General features: G+C 67.3%; 1 protein-coding gene across 2 annotated transcripts; it reads right to left on the bottom strand.

Moving 5' to 3' along the window:
* Positions 1-1,473: 1,473 nt before the first annotated feature.
* IL6R (interleukin 6 receptor) lies at positions 1,474-13,108 on the bottom strand. 2 transcript variants are annotated; one of them, XM_044992019.1, is made up of 10 exons: positions 12,928-13,108; positions 9,282-9,521; positions 8,853-8,976; positions 7,344-7,525; positions 6,961-7,121; positions 5,967-6,111; positions 5,825-5,868; positions 3,723-3,798; positions 3,274-3,382; positions 1,474-2,651 (listed from the first exon to the last, which is right to left on the bottom strand). In XM_044992019.1, exons 1-10 carry the CDS (start codon positions 12,998-13,000, stop codon positions 2,420-2,422), a joined length of 1,386 nt encoding a protein of 461 aa, XP_044847954.1. In that variant the 5' UTR covers positions 13,001-13,108; the 3' UTR covers positions 1,474-2,419. The 2 variants fall into 2 exon arrangements, with proteins under 2 accessions (XP_044847954.1, XP_044847955.1); XM_044992020.1 differs by lacking the exon at positions 12,928-13,108 and adding an exon at positions 9,654-9,936.
* Positions 13,109-13,315: the final 207 nt, after the last annotated feature.

Raw genomic sequence — 13,315 nt, 5'->3', positions numbered from 1 at the left:
GACCAGAAGTGAGCGACACACAACTCATGCAGCTGGTCTGAGCTGGATTCTGCTGCTAGCCTGGGGTAAATCTGGATTTACCTCTGGGCTCAGGCCTGTGTGGCTCAGGCCGGCAGAGTCGCTATGGACGACCCTGCTCTGCATTAGCCATTCTGGGCCAACGGCTCTGGTCTGGCACAGCAACGCCTCCGTTCCACCCAGCGGGGCACCATACCGGGTCGCTTGGCTGGGCCGTTCCCCCCCTGTAGCCAAGGCCGAAGAGCAGCGTGGGTCCCAGGCGCGCGCCCGCCTGCGGCAGCTGAGAGTTCCTGCTGCTCCTGGGGGGCCGGGTTGGCAGAACGGCTCGGCTCCCCAGGAGCACAATGGCGAACCCCTTCCCCGAGGCAGAGACTGGGGGGGCAGGGCCTGGCTGGTTCCCAGCGTGGGGGCCTGGCTGTGGTAACCCTCACCCTGGGGGCAGGGGGCCGCTCGCTCGCTCACCTGCCAGTCGCCCCCGCCGGCTATTCTGGGCGCTGCGGGGTAGGGGCTGACTCAACCCCAGACTCGAGCTGCTGGCAGCAGGTACTTTCGGGGCAGGACATTTACATAGCAGGCAGCGAACCTTCCTCTGCAGAGCCCTGGGCGGGGGTGGGGGCTGCCCCAGCCGCTCACAGGCAGAGGCGCAGGCAGCAGTGGGGGTAGCACCCCAGGGAGCCCTGGCCTGCAGCGCTCAGCCGGGCCCCTGCCCCAGGTCTCCCCTTGAATCCAGAGCCCTTTGACCCCTCCCTTCTCCCCTGGGCCCAGGGCTGGATCCCTGCCGCCCACCCCCATCTGCTGCTAAGAGGGGGCCAGGACCCTGCTGCCTTCGCACCCCATCCCCCACCCCGTGCTCTTCCCAGCCCCAGGAGAGACATCTGCATCCTGTGCAGCTTCTTAAAAGCCAGGGGCCAGCCCCAAAGGGGAACTGCCTCCCCCCAGGGCCGCGGGCAAGACTGGCCTCCCGGCCCTGTGGTTTCCTGCCTTCGCGCTGCCCGGTGAATGTGCGCCAGCTGCAGCTGCCATTTTTCTTTCTCAGTGTTGCGAAACAAATGGCAGGCCTAGGAGCCAGGACTCCTGGGTTCTCTGCATGGCTCTGGGAGAGGAGTGGGGGCTGGTGGGTTAGAGCAGGGGGGCTGGGAGCCAGGACTCCTGGGTTCTCTGCATGGCTCTGGGAGGGGAGCGGGGGCTGGTGGTTAGAGCAGGGGAGACTGGGAGCCAGGACTCCTGGGTTCTCTGCATGGCTCTGGCCTGGGCTCACCAGCCAAGCAGGAACACGTTACTGCTCTGCTTCCACATACACAGTGGTGGCCTCTCCGGCGCCAGCAGACAGCGCCAGGCTCAGCTTCTTCACCGACCAGAGTGGGGGGTTTGGCTAATGCCCCATGAGTGAACCCGCCCCAGAGCAGCTCCCCAATCCCACCCCACCCTGCCAGCATCAGCCCTACGCACAGAGTTAAAAAAAACATTTATCGGACGCACGGTTGCCAACACACGGCTCTTCCTGTACAAAACATTCTTAACACAAACACCAGTTTGATTTTGGGGGGGAGAATCCAACCCTCAGCGCTGCCCCAGGGGCGGGCGGGGGGAGGCCCGTCACATGCCCAACAAACGAGCATTTGTTACGGCCACACGCAAGCAGCTGCAGGGAGGGGGTGAGGCTCGGTGGGGAGGGCACTGGGCTGGGCAGCAGGAGCCCTGGGTGAGCTTGAGCATGTCCTGCCCCCCCCCCATGCTGAGCCGCTGTCCATCGGCCCCCACCCGCCCCAGGGTCTCTCGTTCTGCGGCTGCCTGGCACCTCCAGCCCCCTACAGCGGGGGGCAGTGGGCTGGAGCCACAGCAGCGCTCGGTGCCCGGTGCGGCCCACTACTGCCGGGGTGGCCCTGAGTTATCCCACAGCTCGGGTGCCCCTGCTCCCTCGGACGGGGCGGCTGCGCCCCCCCAGCTCTGCTGTCGGCCTGGAGTCCGGGGCGCTGCTGGCCCTCGGCCCAGCCCTGCAGCTGACTTCCCCGGCGAGCGCCTGGCCGAGGGGCAGTGCCCTGAATGCCCAGCTAATGCCCCTCTCCCGGAACTGGGGCCCGCGTGAAGTGGGCCCATCGGACGCCCTCCGCGCTGCATCGCTCCTGGGGCGCCGGCCCCACCCACAGGCCGGGCCCGGCCAAACCCCACTGGGAAACGCTGGCTCGGGGTGCCTGGGTGCAGATCAGGGCATCGCTGCCAGCGGGCGCGGGTCCGTCTCCCAGGGAGGACAGGGAGCTGCGGGAGCCCGAGCTGCCCGGCTGAGAGCGGCTCCAGCCCGCCGGGGCAGAGGGAGCGCTATTGTTAAGGGCCGGGCTGGCCCCTGCCATGGCGCCTGCTGGGACGGTCGGTGCAGCGCAGGCGGGCGACGCTGTTTCCCTGGCTACTGGGGGACCAGGAGATAATCCATGTTGGTGACGTCGAAGGGGCCGAAGTCCCCGCTGCCAGGGGTGCCCGTGGAGCCGACGCTGCCTGGCGACGCCGGAGGGGAGAGGAGCGGGGCCTCGCTCAGCGGGGACGTGGGGCTCGGCGGAGCCAGCGGCACCAAGGGGTGCTGGACCACGGCGCTGGCCTTGCCCTGGCCCAGGGAGCCCCTCCTCCATTTCTTCTTGTACCTTAAACGCAGAGGAGGTCAGGAAGGGGCAGCGATTGGGGGCTCCCGCCCCTGCGACACCCCCATCCCTGCTGGCAGCGGGGTTGGGACTCAGGCCAGCATTGGCAGGGGCCCCGGGACCACAACGTGGCTGCCCCAGGCCCGTGGCTGTCCCCGGGGGCAGGCAGGGGGCACAGCCCCACTGAGTCTCCATCAGTAACGGCCTGTGAGACGAGCATTCAGGGGCGTCCCTCGGCTGGAGGGAGACCAGGATCCCAGCCCCAGAGGGCTGCCCGGGCCAGCAGTGGCCACCCATATAAGGGGTCAGGGGGCCCTTTCCTGATCGCCAGAAGGCCCCAGACTGCTCTATGGAGATGGCCTGTCTTGGCTACGCAGGGGTAAGTCCGGCAGGAACTCGTCTGAGTCCAGCAGGCCAGATCCTGTCCTGCCCTGGTGCCCGGGAGTCACTCCAGAGTCACTCCGGAGTAACGGATCCGACCCAGACGTGCACTGCACGGCCTGGGGCACGAGCTGAGAGCGACTGTCCCTCCCTCAGTGCTTCCCCAGCAGGCCAGCCGGTCCCGTCACCCCACCCAGGGGCCTGGGGCCCAGCACCCCTCGGCACCAGCCCGGCCGCGTCTCACCTGAGCACGATGCCAGCGAGCAGGCCGGTGCCCAGGAACAGGCTCCCTCCGGTGACCAGGAACGTGTACAGGGGCACGGTGGAGTGGTCGCCGACACCAAGCCCCCCCTCTGCAAACCGAGGGGACACGGGCACCGTTACCAGCACGGCAAGGCCCAGCCCCCACACCCTTGCTCACTTTGCAGGGCTGGATATTTCTGGGCCATCTCCCAGCGAGGGCTTTACAAAGGCCAGAAACCTGCTGCCAGGGCCTGGGGAGCCCTGGAGAATGACCGGGACCTCCTGTGGGTCTGAGCCGGCAGCCCAGCCTGAGGCAGCTGACCAGGGCTCTCAGCCCATGCTGCCAGCTGGGCTCTGGATCGACCCGCATGTCCCTGGCATGGCAGCCCTGCCCACCCAGGAGCCCTGGGCCTGACAGACCAGCAGCGGGGGGAGGGGGGATCTCATTACCGTTAGTGCCCTCTGTGCCATAGAGCCCGGGGGGGAACGTGAATGTGTCGGTGTAGAAATCGTAATCCGAGGGGAACTGGAGGAGAGAGATGGGGGTGGGGGGTTAGCAACAGGGTCAAAGGGTCCCCCCAGCCCTGCCTGTGATACCCCCAACACACGGCATATCCCCCATCCCCGCCTGTGACACCCCCAACACACGGCATGTCCCCCGCCCCACTCCCCCATCCCTGCCTGTGACACCCCCAAACACACGGCATGTCCCCCGTCCCACTCCCCCATCCCTGCCTGTGACACCCCCAACACACGGCATGTCCCCCATCCCTCTCCCCCATCCCTGCCTGTGACACCCCCAACACACGGCATGTCCCCCATCCCGCTCCCCCATCCCCGCCTGTGACACCCCCAACACACGGCATGTCCCCCGTCCCGCTCCCCCATCCCCACCTGTGACACCCCCAACACACGGCATGTCCCGCTTCCCGCTCCCCGATCCCCCCATGTGACTCCCCCAACACACGGCATGTCCCCCATCCCCGCCTGTGACACCCCCAACACACGGCATGTCCCCCGTCCCACTCCCCCATCCCTGCCTGTGACACCCCCAACACACAGCTTGTCCCCCATCCCTGCCTGTGACACCCCCAACACACGGCGTGTCCCCCGTCCCACTCCCCCATCCCCACATGTGACACCCCCAACACACGGCGTGTCCCCCGTCCCACTCCCCCACATGTGACACTACCAACACACGGCGTGTCCCCCGTCCCACTCCCCCACATGTGACACTACCAACACACGGCATGTACCCCGTCCCGCTCCCCCATCCCTGCCTGTGACACCCCCAACACACGGCATGTCCCCCGTCCCGCTCCCCCATCCCCACATGTGACACCCCCAACACACGGCATGTCCCCCGTCCCACTCCCCCATCCCTGCCTGTGACACCCCCAACACACGGCATGTCCCCCATCCCTCTCCCCCACATGTGACACTACCAACACACGGCATGTCCCCCGTCCCGCTCCCCCATCCCTGCCTGTGACACCTCCAACACACAGCATGTCCCCCATCCCTGCCTGTGACACCCCCAACACACGGCATGTCCCCCATCCCACTCCCCCATCCCCGCCTGTGACACCCCGAACACACGGCATGTCCCCCGTCCCGCTCCCCCATCCCCACCTGTGACACCCCCAACACACGGCATGTCCCCCCTCCTGCTCCCCCATCCCCACCTGTGACACCCCAACACACGGCATGTCCCCCGTCCCACTCCCCCATCCCCGCCTGTGACACCCCCAACACACGGCATGTCCCCCATACCTCTCCCCCATCCCCGCCTGTGACACCCCCAACACACGGCATGTCCCCCGTCCCACTCCCCCATCCCCGCCTGTGACACCCCCAACACACGGCATGTCCCCCGACCCACTCCCCCATCCCTGCCTGTGACACCCCAACACACAGCATGTCCCCCATCCCTGCCTGTGACACCCCCAACACACGGCATGTCCCCCATACCTCTCCCCCACATTTGACACTACCAACACACGGCATGTCCCCCGTCCCGCTCCCCCATCCCTGCCTGTGACACCCCCAACACACGGCATGTCCCCCGTCCCACTCCCCCATCCCCGCCTGTGACACCCCCAACACACGGCATGTCCCCCATCCCACTCCCCCATCCCCGCCTGTGACACCCCCAACACACGGCATGTCCCCCATCCCACTCCCCCATCCCCGCCTGTGACACCCCCAACACACGGCATGTCCCCCGCCCCACTCCCCCATCCCTGCCTGTGACACCCCAACACACAGCATGTCCCCCGTCCCACTCCCCCATCCCTGCCTGTGACACCCCCAACACACGGCATGTCCCCCATCCCACTCCCCCATCCCCGCCTGTGACACCCCCAACACACGGCATGTCCCCCGTCCCACTCCCCCATCCCTGCCTGTGACACCCCAACACACAGCATGTCCCCCGTCCCGCTCCCCCCAGACCGCAGAGCCCTTGGGTGAAGCACATACAGTGCTGAGCCCTGAGGCCCATTGCCCCTACCAGAGGGGCAGGCCGGCGGCCCCGGCATCACCTGCCTTACCTGCGAGCTGTAGGATCCTGTCTGCCACTCAAGGCCGATGGGATCTGCAATCCAAGGAGAGGAGCAGTGAGGGAACAGCCCTGGGAATCGGGGCGAGGGGGGACGGCACCCAGAGAACCCCTCCCCTCCCCCCTAGTCCTACCTGCCCATGGGGTGCCCACAGCCTCCTGGCTCCACTCGCTCCACGAGCCATGGCCAAACTCCTCCAGCCCCCGGACCTGCACCATGTGCCGTGCGCCGTGCCAGGCATCATGGATCACCAGGGACGTTTCTCTTAACTGGTCGATCTGCAACCAACAGGCAGAATTAAACCAGGGGCACTAGCACTGACACAGCCCCCCACCTCCTCCCTAGCTGGGACAGCCAGGGTCCCTGTGACCCAGGAACCTCGTGATGCCCACTAGCAGAGGGCACCGGGGGTGCCGAGTTTTACAGGGATCCCCTGAGTCCGTTGTCTAGGGTAATTCACTGAGGAGTGGCAGGGGAGGTCTCTGCTGGGCTGTGAAATGTGCATAGGGATCCTCTGGGAGGGGGTGGGTCCCTTGACCGTGAGGTCTGGGAGTTAAGCAGGTCACCAGGTGGAGAACATCTTCCCTTCAGGCAGGCAGGAGATGCTGAGCCGCCAGCTAACGGAGATCACAGACTCCACAGGAGCAACCCCCCAGCCGGCGGGGGTCGGTTTGTGACTAAGGACTGTCTGGATCTCTCTGGGCTTGCAACGGGACACCCGGGTGTCTCTCACCGAGCCAGGGAACGGCCAGCGTCTTGCTGCCGGAATGGAAGAGCCCAGCCACGCCTGGCTGCAGTATGCTGGGAGGATCCCGTACTAACGTCCCATCAGCAAAGTTCCGGCTCAGTCTAGGATGTGTGTTTGGATGCTAGCAAGGCACCTCCGAACCCGGGCCACCCCCGGGAAGCATCACAGTCCCCCCTTCCTTGCCAGCACCGTCCCTGTCCACAGGGAAACGCGATGCACCGGGGCCTTCTCCCCACGCTGTAGCTCTGGGGGCAGGGGCCCAGGCAGGGGAGTTGGGGGGCAGGAGGGAGTCCATCCTGCCCAGCAGCTGCAGGGTGGGGCGTGTGTGGATGCCGCAGCCTGGCAGGCCCGGGGAGCCCGGGGAGGGCGGGGTGCTCACCTCCGTGTAGCTCTGGGAGCGCTCAGCCCGGTACCGGACCTGGAAGTGCAGCCGGTAGAACTTGGGGTCCCAGGAGGGAGGGTAGGTCCAGTTCACACGCAGTTTCTGGGGCGCACTCTCCACCGGGTCCACCAGCACATTCCCCGGGGGGTCCGGCTTCACTGTCAGGAGAGGGGGGGTTGCCATGGCCGATGGGTCTGGAGCAGCATGTCCCCGCCCCCCCAGGGATGGGGGAGCTCCGGCTCTGCAGGCTCAGCCCGCGCCAGCACCCCCATGGGGAGAGAGACCGGGCTGGAAAAGGGGGAGGGCAGCAGGCAGAGCTCTGGGGAGGGGCAGTGGGGTAGGCGTGGGGAGAAGGGGGCAGCAGGAGGGGCCTTACGTACAGACGCGGTTGGCCGAGATGACCTGGTCCTTGCTGACCGTGCTCCCTGCCCCGTTGCTGACGCACACGGACACCAGCAGGAAGGTGTCGTCCTCGCTGGGCGGCACCGTGATCCTGCACGTGAATTTCTCCACCTTGGGGAAGTAGCGGCAGCGCTGCTCCGTGGCGTTCTTCCCCGTCAGCCTGCCGGGGAGGGAGCACGGCTCAGGGCCAGGCGCAGCACCCAGCCAGCGGGCCCTGCCACTGCCCCTGCCCCCCACCCACGTCCCCAGGTCAGGAACACCCCAGGGCCCAGCAGAGCTACCGACATCAGATCAATGTCACAGCAGCCTGCGCCCCGGGCTGCAACATGCAACAGCAGCCTCACGCCCCACTCGGGCATCTCCCCTGGCCAAGGGCTCCCTGCCCACGGTGCTGCACTGCAGCCACTCTGGGGTGGAGCGGAGCAGCCGCAGGGCCGCACTTTCGACCAGGAAGAGGAGAAGGACTCTGTATGGAACTGAAAGTAGGGAGGGGGTGAGCATGTGGGGAGGACGCCTGGGAGAAGGCGCTTGGCTCTTTCCTGACCAGGCAGTCAGGCCCTTGGCTTGGGGTCTGATCTGAAGGCCGGCAGCACTGCCCCACCCCGGGCTCGGCACTGACGGCCAAGGGAGAGAGCCCCCAAGGGACCCCCACATGCAACCCTGCCATGACGTCCCCCCATCCAGCACCATCCCAGCCCTGTGGGATGGCAGCAAGCGGGGAGGGCGATTTTGTGCCAGGAAAGCAGGCCCCAGCTCTGCTCGCGGAGAGCCAGCCGCTGGGGGGGGACCCTGCCGGGCATCAACAGCACGGCCACGCTGGCTGCGCCTACACCAAATCCTGCCCTGGCCTCGCTCTCATGCCCAGCTGGCTCCACGGCTAACAGCTAACCCCAGGGCTGGGACCCAGGCAGGGTTACCCCCACGCACTCCTCAATGCCTCAGGGTCATCCTGTGAGGAACTGGGAATGTTCTTCATGTGTTCGCTGAATGCTGAGTGGGGAGTGTTGGCCTGGGAAGGTTGCAGGGGAGTTTGGCTGGGACTGGCTGCAGTGGGGATGGGAGACTTTCCCTGAGGGAGGATACCTGAGCACGTAACATGAGAACCCAGGAGGGGGGCTGGAGCCAGGTGACACCTCTGCCCTGGAAACTGGAAAAAGGCTGGGGGAGGGGCCGGGGGGAGGCTGGGTGAGACGGCTGGAGGGAGTTTCAGTTTGGAGCTGGCTGGGAAAATGGAGGGGAGCCCAGATGGGTCTCTGGCCTCCCAATGGGGCTCTGGCCTCCCTGGATGGACCTTGACTGAGGGGTCCTGTTGTCTGTACCTGCAAGACGGGTCTTGGACTGTGTTCCTGGTGTCTAAATAAACCTGCTGTGTTACTGGCTGGCTGAGAGTCCTGGTGAATCGCAGGAAGCCGGGGGTGCAGGGCCCTGACTCCCCCACCCTCCGTGACACATCCCCAACCATGGCCCAGCTCCCCCAGGCCTCTCACCACTTCTTCACCCACAGCACGGCCCTGGTCCGGGGCGACGGCCTCCGCTGCGGCTGCCACTCGCACAGGATGTCCTTGACGTGGCTCCTGCGGTAGCAGGAGAAGCTGGGCGGCTCCGGGGGCTCTGGAGTCAGACACAGCTGGGGTGAGGGGAGCCCCCGGACTGAGCAGGGGTTAGTGGCTGCAGAGCCGGGCAGGGGGCAGAGGGGGAGCCAGCCACGCCAGGCGGGCACGTCCCGACCCACGCCAGGTACCACGTTACACGGCTCGCCCCGTGCAGCCTTTGGGCCCTGCAGGATGAGCCTGCTGGCTTGGACGCGGCTGCAGCCTCCTGCAGGCCTGGGGGGACCCCGCAGTCCCGGCGCCCCTGGATCTGGACATTCCGCCCCAGCCCCTGGCATGGGCAGCCCCTCCCTGAGCCAGACTCACCTTCCACCAGCAGCCGCAGCGAGCGCACCAGGCAGCCGCCCACATAGCAGCTGTACCTGCCCGAGTCGTTGTACTGCACCAGGCGCAGCAGCAGGCTGGGCTCCAGCACCGCGCGTTCCGAACTCACAGCCTGGGTCTCCACCTTCCAGCTGACGGTGCCGTTCGGCTCCGGCTGCCGCTGCAGGCAGGGCAGGGTGACATTTGCTCCCACGGTGCTCAGCACCGTCTCAGGCGGGAGGGCTGCAGGAGGGGAAGAGCCATTAGTGCAGAGGGAAGGGAGTGCAGTCTAGGGGTTAGAGCTGGGGGGGGGCAGGACTCCTGGGTTCCATGCCCAGCTGTGCCACTACTGATTGTATGACCCTAGGCAAATACCCTTGTTGTGCCTCAGTTTCCCCTTATGTTCCATGGGGATTGCCACCTTCCCTGGGTGCCACAAGCTGACCAGGCTATGATGTCACAGGAGATGACGCTCGCTGGCTGCTGTGTGCCATGGTGGTGCTGACCCGCCATCTCCCCACCAGGCTGGAGGGCAGAGGCTCCCCCCTTCCCAGCTCCTAGGAAACACTCCCGAGGGGCTCCCTGAGGGAGGAGACAACCAGCCTGTGTCAATATTTGCTGGAGAGGACAAGCCTGAATGAGCATCGGCCTGGCTGAGCACTCGCTGCCTCACCCACCTCTTTCCAAGTCACTGCACCAGGCCCCGTCACAATCAGATCCCCCCTTCCCAGCCCCAGAGCCCTCAGCCTGGGCCATGCCCCAGCCTGGGCCCTACACAGGGCGTGTTAATGGGCCCGTGGGCTCCTCATTTCCCTGGCAAGCTGGGTGCCCAGTGCAAGGTGCCTGAGAGGGCCCAGAGCTGGTTGTGGGAGGGGTGTCCAGGGCTCCTGGGGTGCGGGGAGCAGCCTCAAGGGATCCCAGCGCCTAAAGCCAGCGTGCACAGCAGTCACATGGGACCCAGGGCCCTGCCAGCAGGGCAGCCACGCAGGCTGCTGGCCTCAAAGGGTTAATCCTCACGGCCACCTCTGGGACACCGGGATGGGCCCAGAGCTGGGTCTGGCTCAGTTGGCTCATGGCTGGGCCAGGCGGCTGACAGCTCCCTCCCTGTCCCCCTCCCTTAAATGTCCCCCCCCCACCCCCCCCACACACACACACCCAGCCAGGTTCACAGGAGCTGGGATTTTTGCAAACCCACAAGTGTCAATAACGAAAGCAAACACTCCAGTTTCCCAGTGCCCGGTGCCTGCGCAGCCCTGCCGGGAACAGCCAGTTCTACCCGAACCCACTTACGCAACCGGCCGGCTCAGCACAGAGAACTCTCAGCTGCCTGCTAATCCCAGGGGGCCGGGCACCCGCGCTGCAGGGACCAGCCCCCTATGCATGGGGCTGAGAGCCAGGAGAACTGGGGTCGAATCCGGGCTGAGCCCTGAGCAGCAACCCCCCTGCGCCCCGTAAATTGGGGGGAATGGGGCATCCTGGGCAGAGGGCGGGACGAGGCACTGGGCTGGGATCCAGGAGAGCTGGGTTCTATTCCCACCTCTGTCACAGGCTCCCTTGGGGCAGCTCCGGCCCCTCCCTGGCCCTCAGCTCCCCAAAGATCCAACCGGGGGAACTGTCCTGCCTCCCTCAGCCCCTTAGGCGAAGCTCCTGGGGCAGGAGCCATCTCTGCAGTGCGTGGCTCAAGCACCCCGCAGAGGGGCTCCCCTAAGCCAGGCCCTCAAACGCCCCTGGCACAGGCAGGCTGGTGCCCAGGGTCTGTGGGGCATAGTTCCTGGGCCCTGGAGGCCATGACTGGGCAGTTCCAGACCCGCCCTTTTCCCCCTGTCTGGGACCCCTGGGCTGGGGTCCTGAGCCCGCCGGGTGCTTTAACCCTTACATCACCGAGGGGCACCCCGGGTATAAATAACCTGCGACAATGCGAGGGCTGGAGGCTCAGGGGAGCAGGCATCTCAGAGCCCAGCCAAACCCAGCGCCAGGGTCCAGGCAGCTCCGCACCGCCTGGCCTGCGCCCGAGGGACCCACTCCCCACTTGCCCAGCAGCAGCAACTCAGCCCTTGGCTATCGGCACACAGGCAGTCTGGGCACTTCCCCATTGCGCTGGGAAGTTTCATTTCCTTCCTGGGGAGAGCAGTGGGGGGCTGGGAGCAGGAGGCCTGGGTTCGTTTCGTGGCTCTCCCCAGAGCCAGCAGCTCATTGCTCTTTGTGTGGCATGATTCCACTCCTGCCACCGGGGTCTCCGCTGCCCCGGCACGGTCCCCGGGGGGCCATGGCCAGACACCAGAGCAGGGAAGCTCGGCGGCTCCAGGCAGGAGGACCCCAGCCCCCAATGTGGGGCAGTTGGGAGCTCCGCTCACGACCAGCCTGGCGGGGAGGGGTCTGTGCCAGCTTTGGGGAGGGCAGGGTGAGAACGGCAGCTGCCTCTGCCCACATCCCCCTGCCCAGGCGGCAGTGGGCTCCACACCAGTTCCTGTGGTGCCTGCTGGTCACAAGGGCCCAGGTGCCCCCTTTGCAGCTCGGGGTCCCCCCTGCTGCCCAGTCCTGGCCCAGGGCACGGTGCTCCCTGGCAGCTGCATGAGCCACTGGGATGGGGGCTCAGAGCACACGGGTCGCTCACAGGCTACCATGCCCCCCCCCCGCCCCCGGGGACCAGCTCTTCCCCTAGAGCGCCCCTGGCACTGGGCAAGGGAGGGGGGCAGCCCCCAGGCGGCACAGCTGGGAGCCCTGGAGTTAAGGGCCTCTCCCCCCCCCCCGCGCGCTCCCCCCAGCTCGGCTCAGCCCAGGGACCTCCGGCCAGGAAGGGGAGCAGGAGCCGGCAGCCTGCCCGCGTGGGGAGCCCCCGGGGGGCCCCGCCGTTCAGGGGCCAGAGGAGAAGGTTGGGGGGGGTCCCAGCAGAAGTACGCCGGGGGGAGGGGCGCTCACCCCCGAGTCACTGGGAGGGGGGAGAACCAGGAGTAAATAAATCTCAGTCCCTCTCAGCTCAGACTGAAAACACCGCGCGGCGCGGCCATTCCCCAACCCCGGGGAGCGCGGACAGAACCCAGGAGTCCTGACCCTCCTGAGCCGGGAACGGAACCCAGGAGTCCTGACCCCCTGAGCCGGGAACGGAACCCAGGAGTCCTGGCTTCTACCCCCACTCCCCTACCCAAGCCAGGGACAGAACCCAGGAGTCCTGATCCCCCTGAGCCGGGAACGGAACCCAGGAGTCCTGACCCCCCTGAGCCGGGAACGGAACCCAGGAGTCCTGACCCCCGGAGCCGGGAACGGAACCCAGGAGTCCTGAAGCCCCGGAGCCGGGAACGGAACCCAGGAGTCCTGAAGCCCCGGAGCCGGGAACGGAACCCAGGAGTCCTGAAGCCCCGGAGCCGGGAACGGAACCCAGGAGTCCTGGCTTCTACCCCCACTCCCCTACCCAAGCCAGGGACAGAACCCAGGAGTCCTGACCCCCCGGAGCCGGGAACGGAACCCAGGAGTCCTGACCCCCCGGAGCCGGGAACGGAACCCAGGAGTCCTGGCTCCCAGCTGTGCAATGTCCCCAGGGCGAAAGAGCCCCCCCCCGCCCGCGGTGCCCGGAGCCCCGAGCTCCCCCCGGGGTCCCGGCCGGCCCGGGCCGCTCACCTGGCTCCAGGCACCCCCCGGGCCCCGCACCCACCTGGCCGCGGGCAGGGCCCCTCCGCGGCGGCCCGCAGCAGGCAGAGCAGCCCGGCGGCCCGCAGCGCCCACATGCTCCTGCGCCCCGGGGGCTGCCGGCGTCCGCCCCACAGCGCGCATCGCTCTGCCTCGGCTCCGCCAGCCCGGGCGCCGGGGCGCGGCTCCCGCGGGGCTCCCCCGGCACGTGGCGGGCGGGGGGCGCGGCTGGCGGCAGAAAAACATTTGAGGAACTGGGGGGGGGGGCTGCGATTGTGAAAGGGGCGGTTGAGCAACGGGGGGGCGGAGCGCGTGGGGGGGCACCTGGGGAGACGCCCCCTGCAGCGACTCCCACCCCCAGGAGCTCCGCTCCCCCTCCCAGGTGCTGGCTGATGTGGTGTCAAGGGGAGGGG

The sequence above is a fragment of the Mauremys mutica genome, chromosome 17 (assembly GCF_020497125.1).
Source record: "Mauremys mutica isolate MM-2020 ecotype Southern chromosome 17, ASM2049712v1, whole genome shotgun sequence".
NCBI lineage: Eukaryota > Metazoa > Chordata > Testudines > Geoemydidae > Mauremys > Mauremys mutica.
This window is presented reverse-complemented; position numbering and strand designations above follow the sequence as displayed.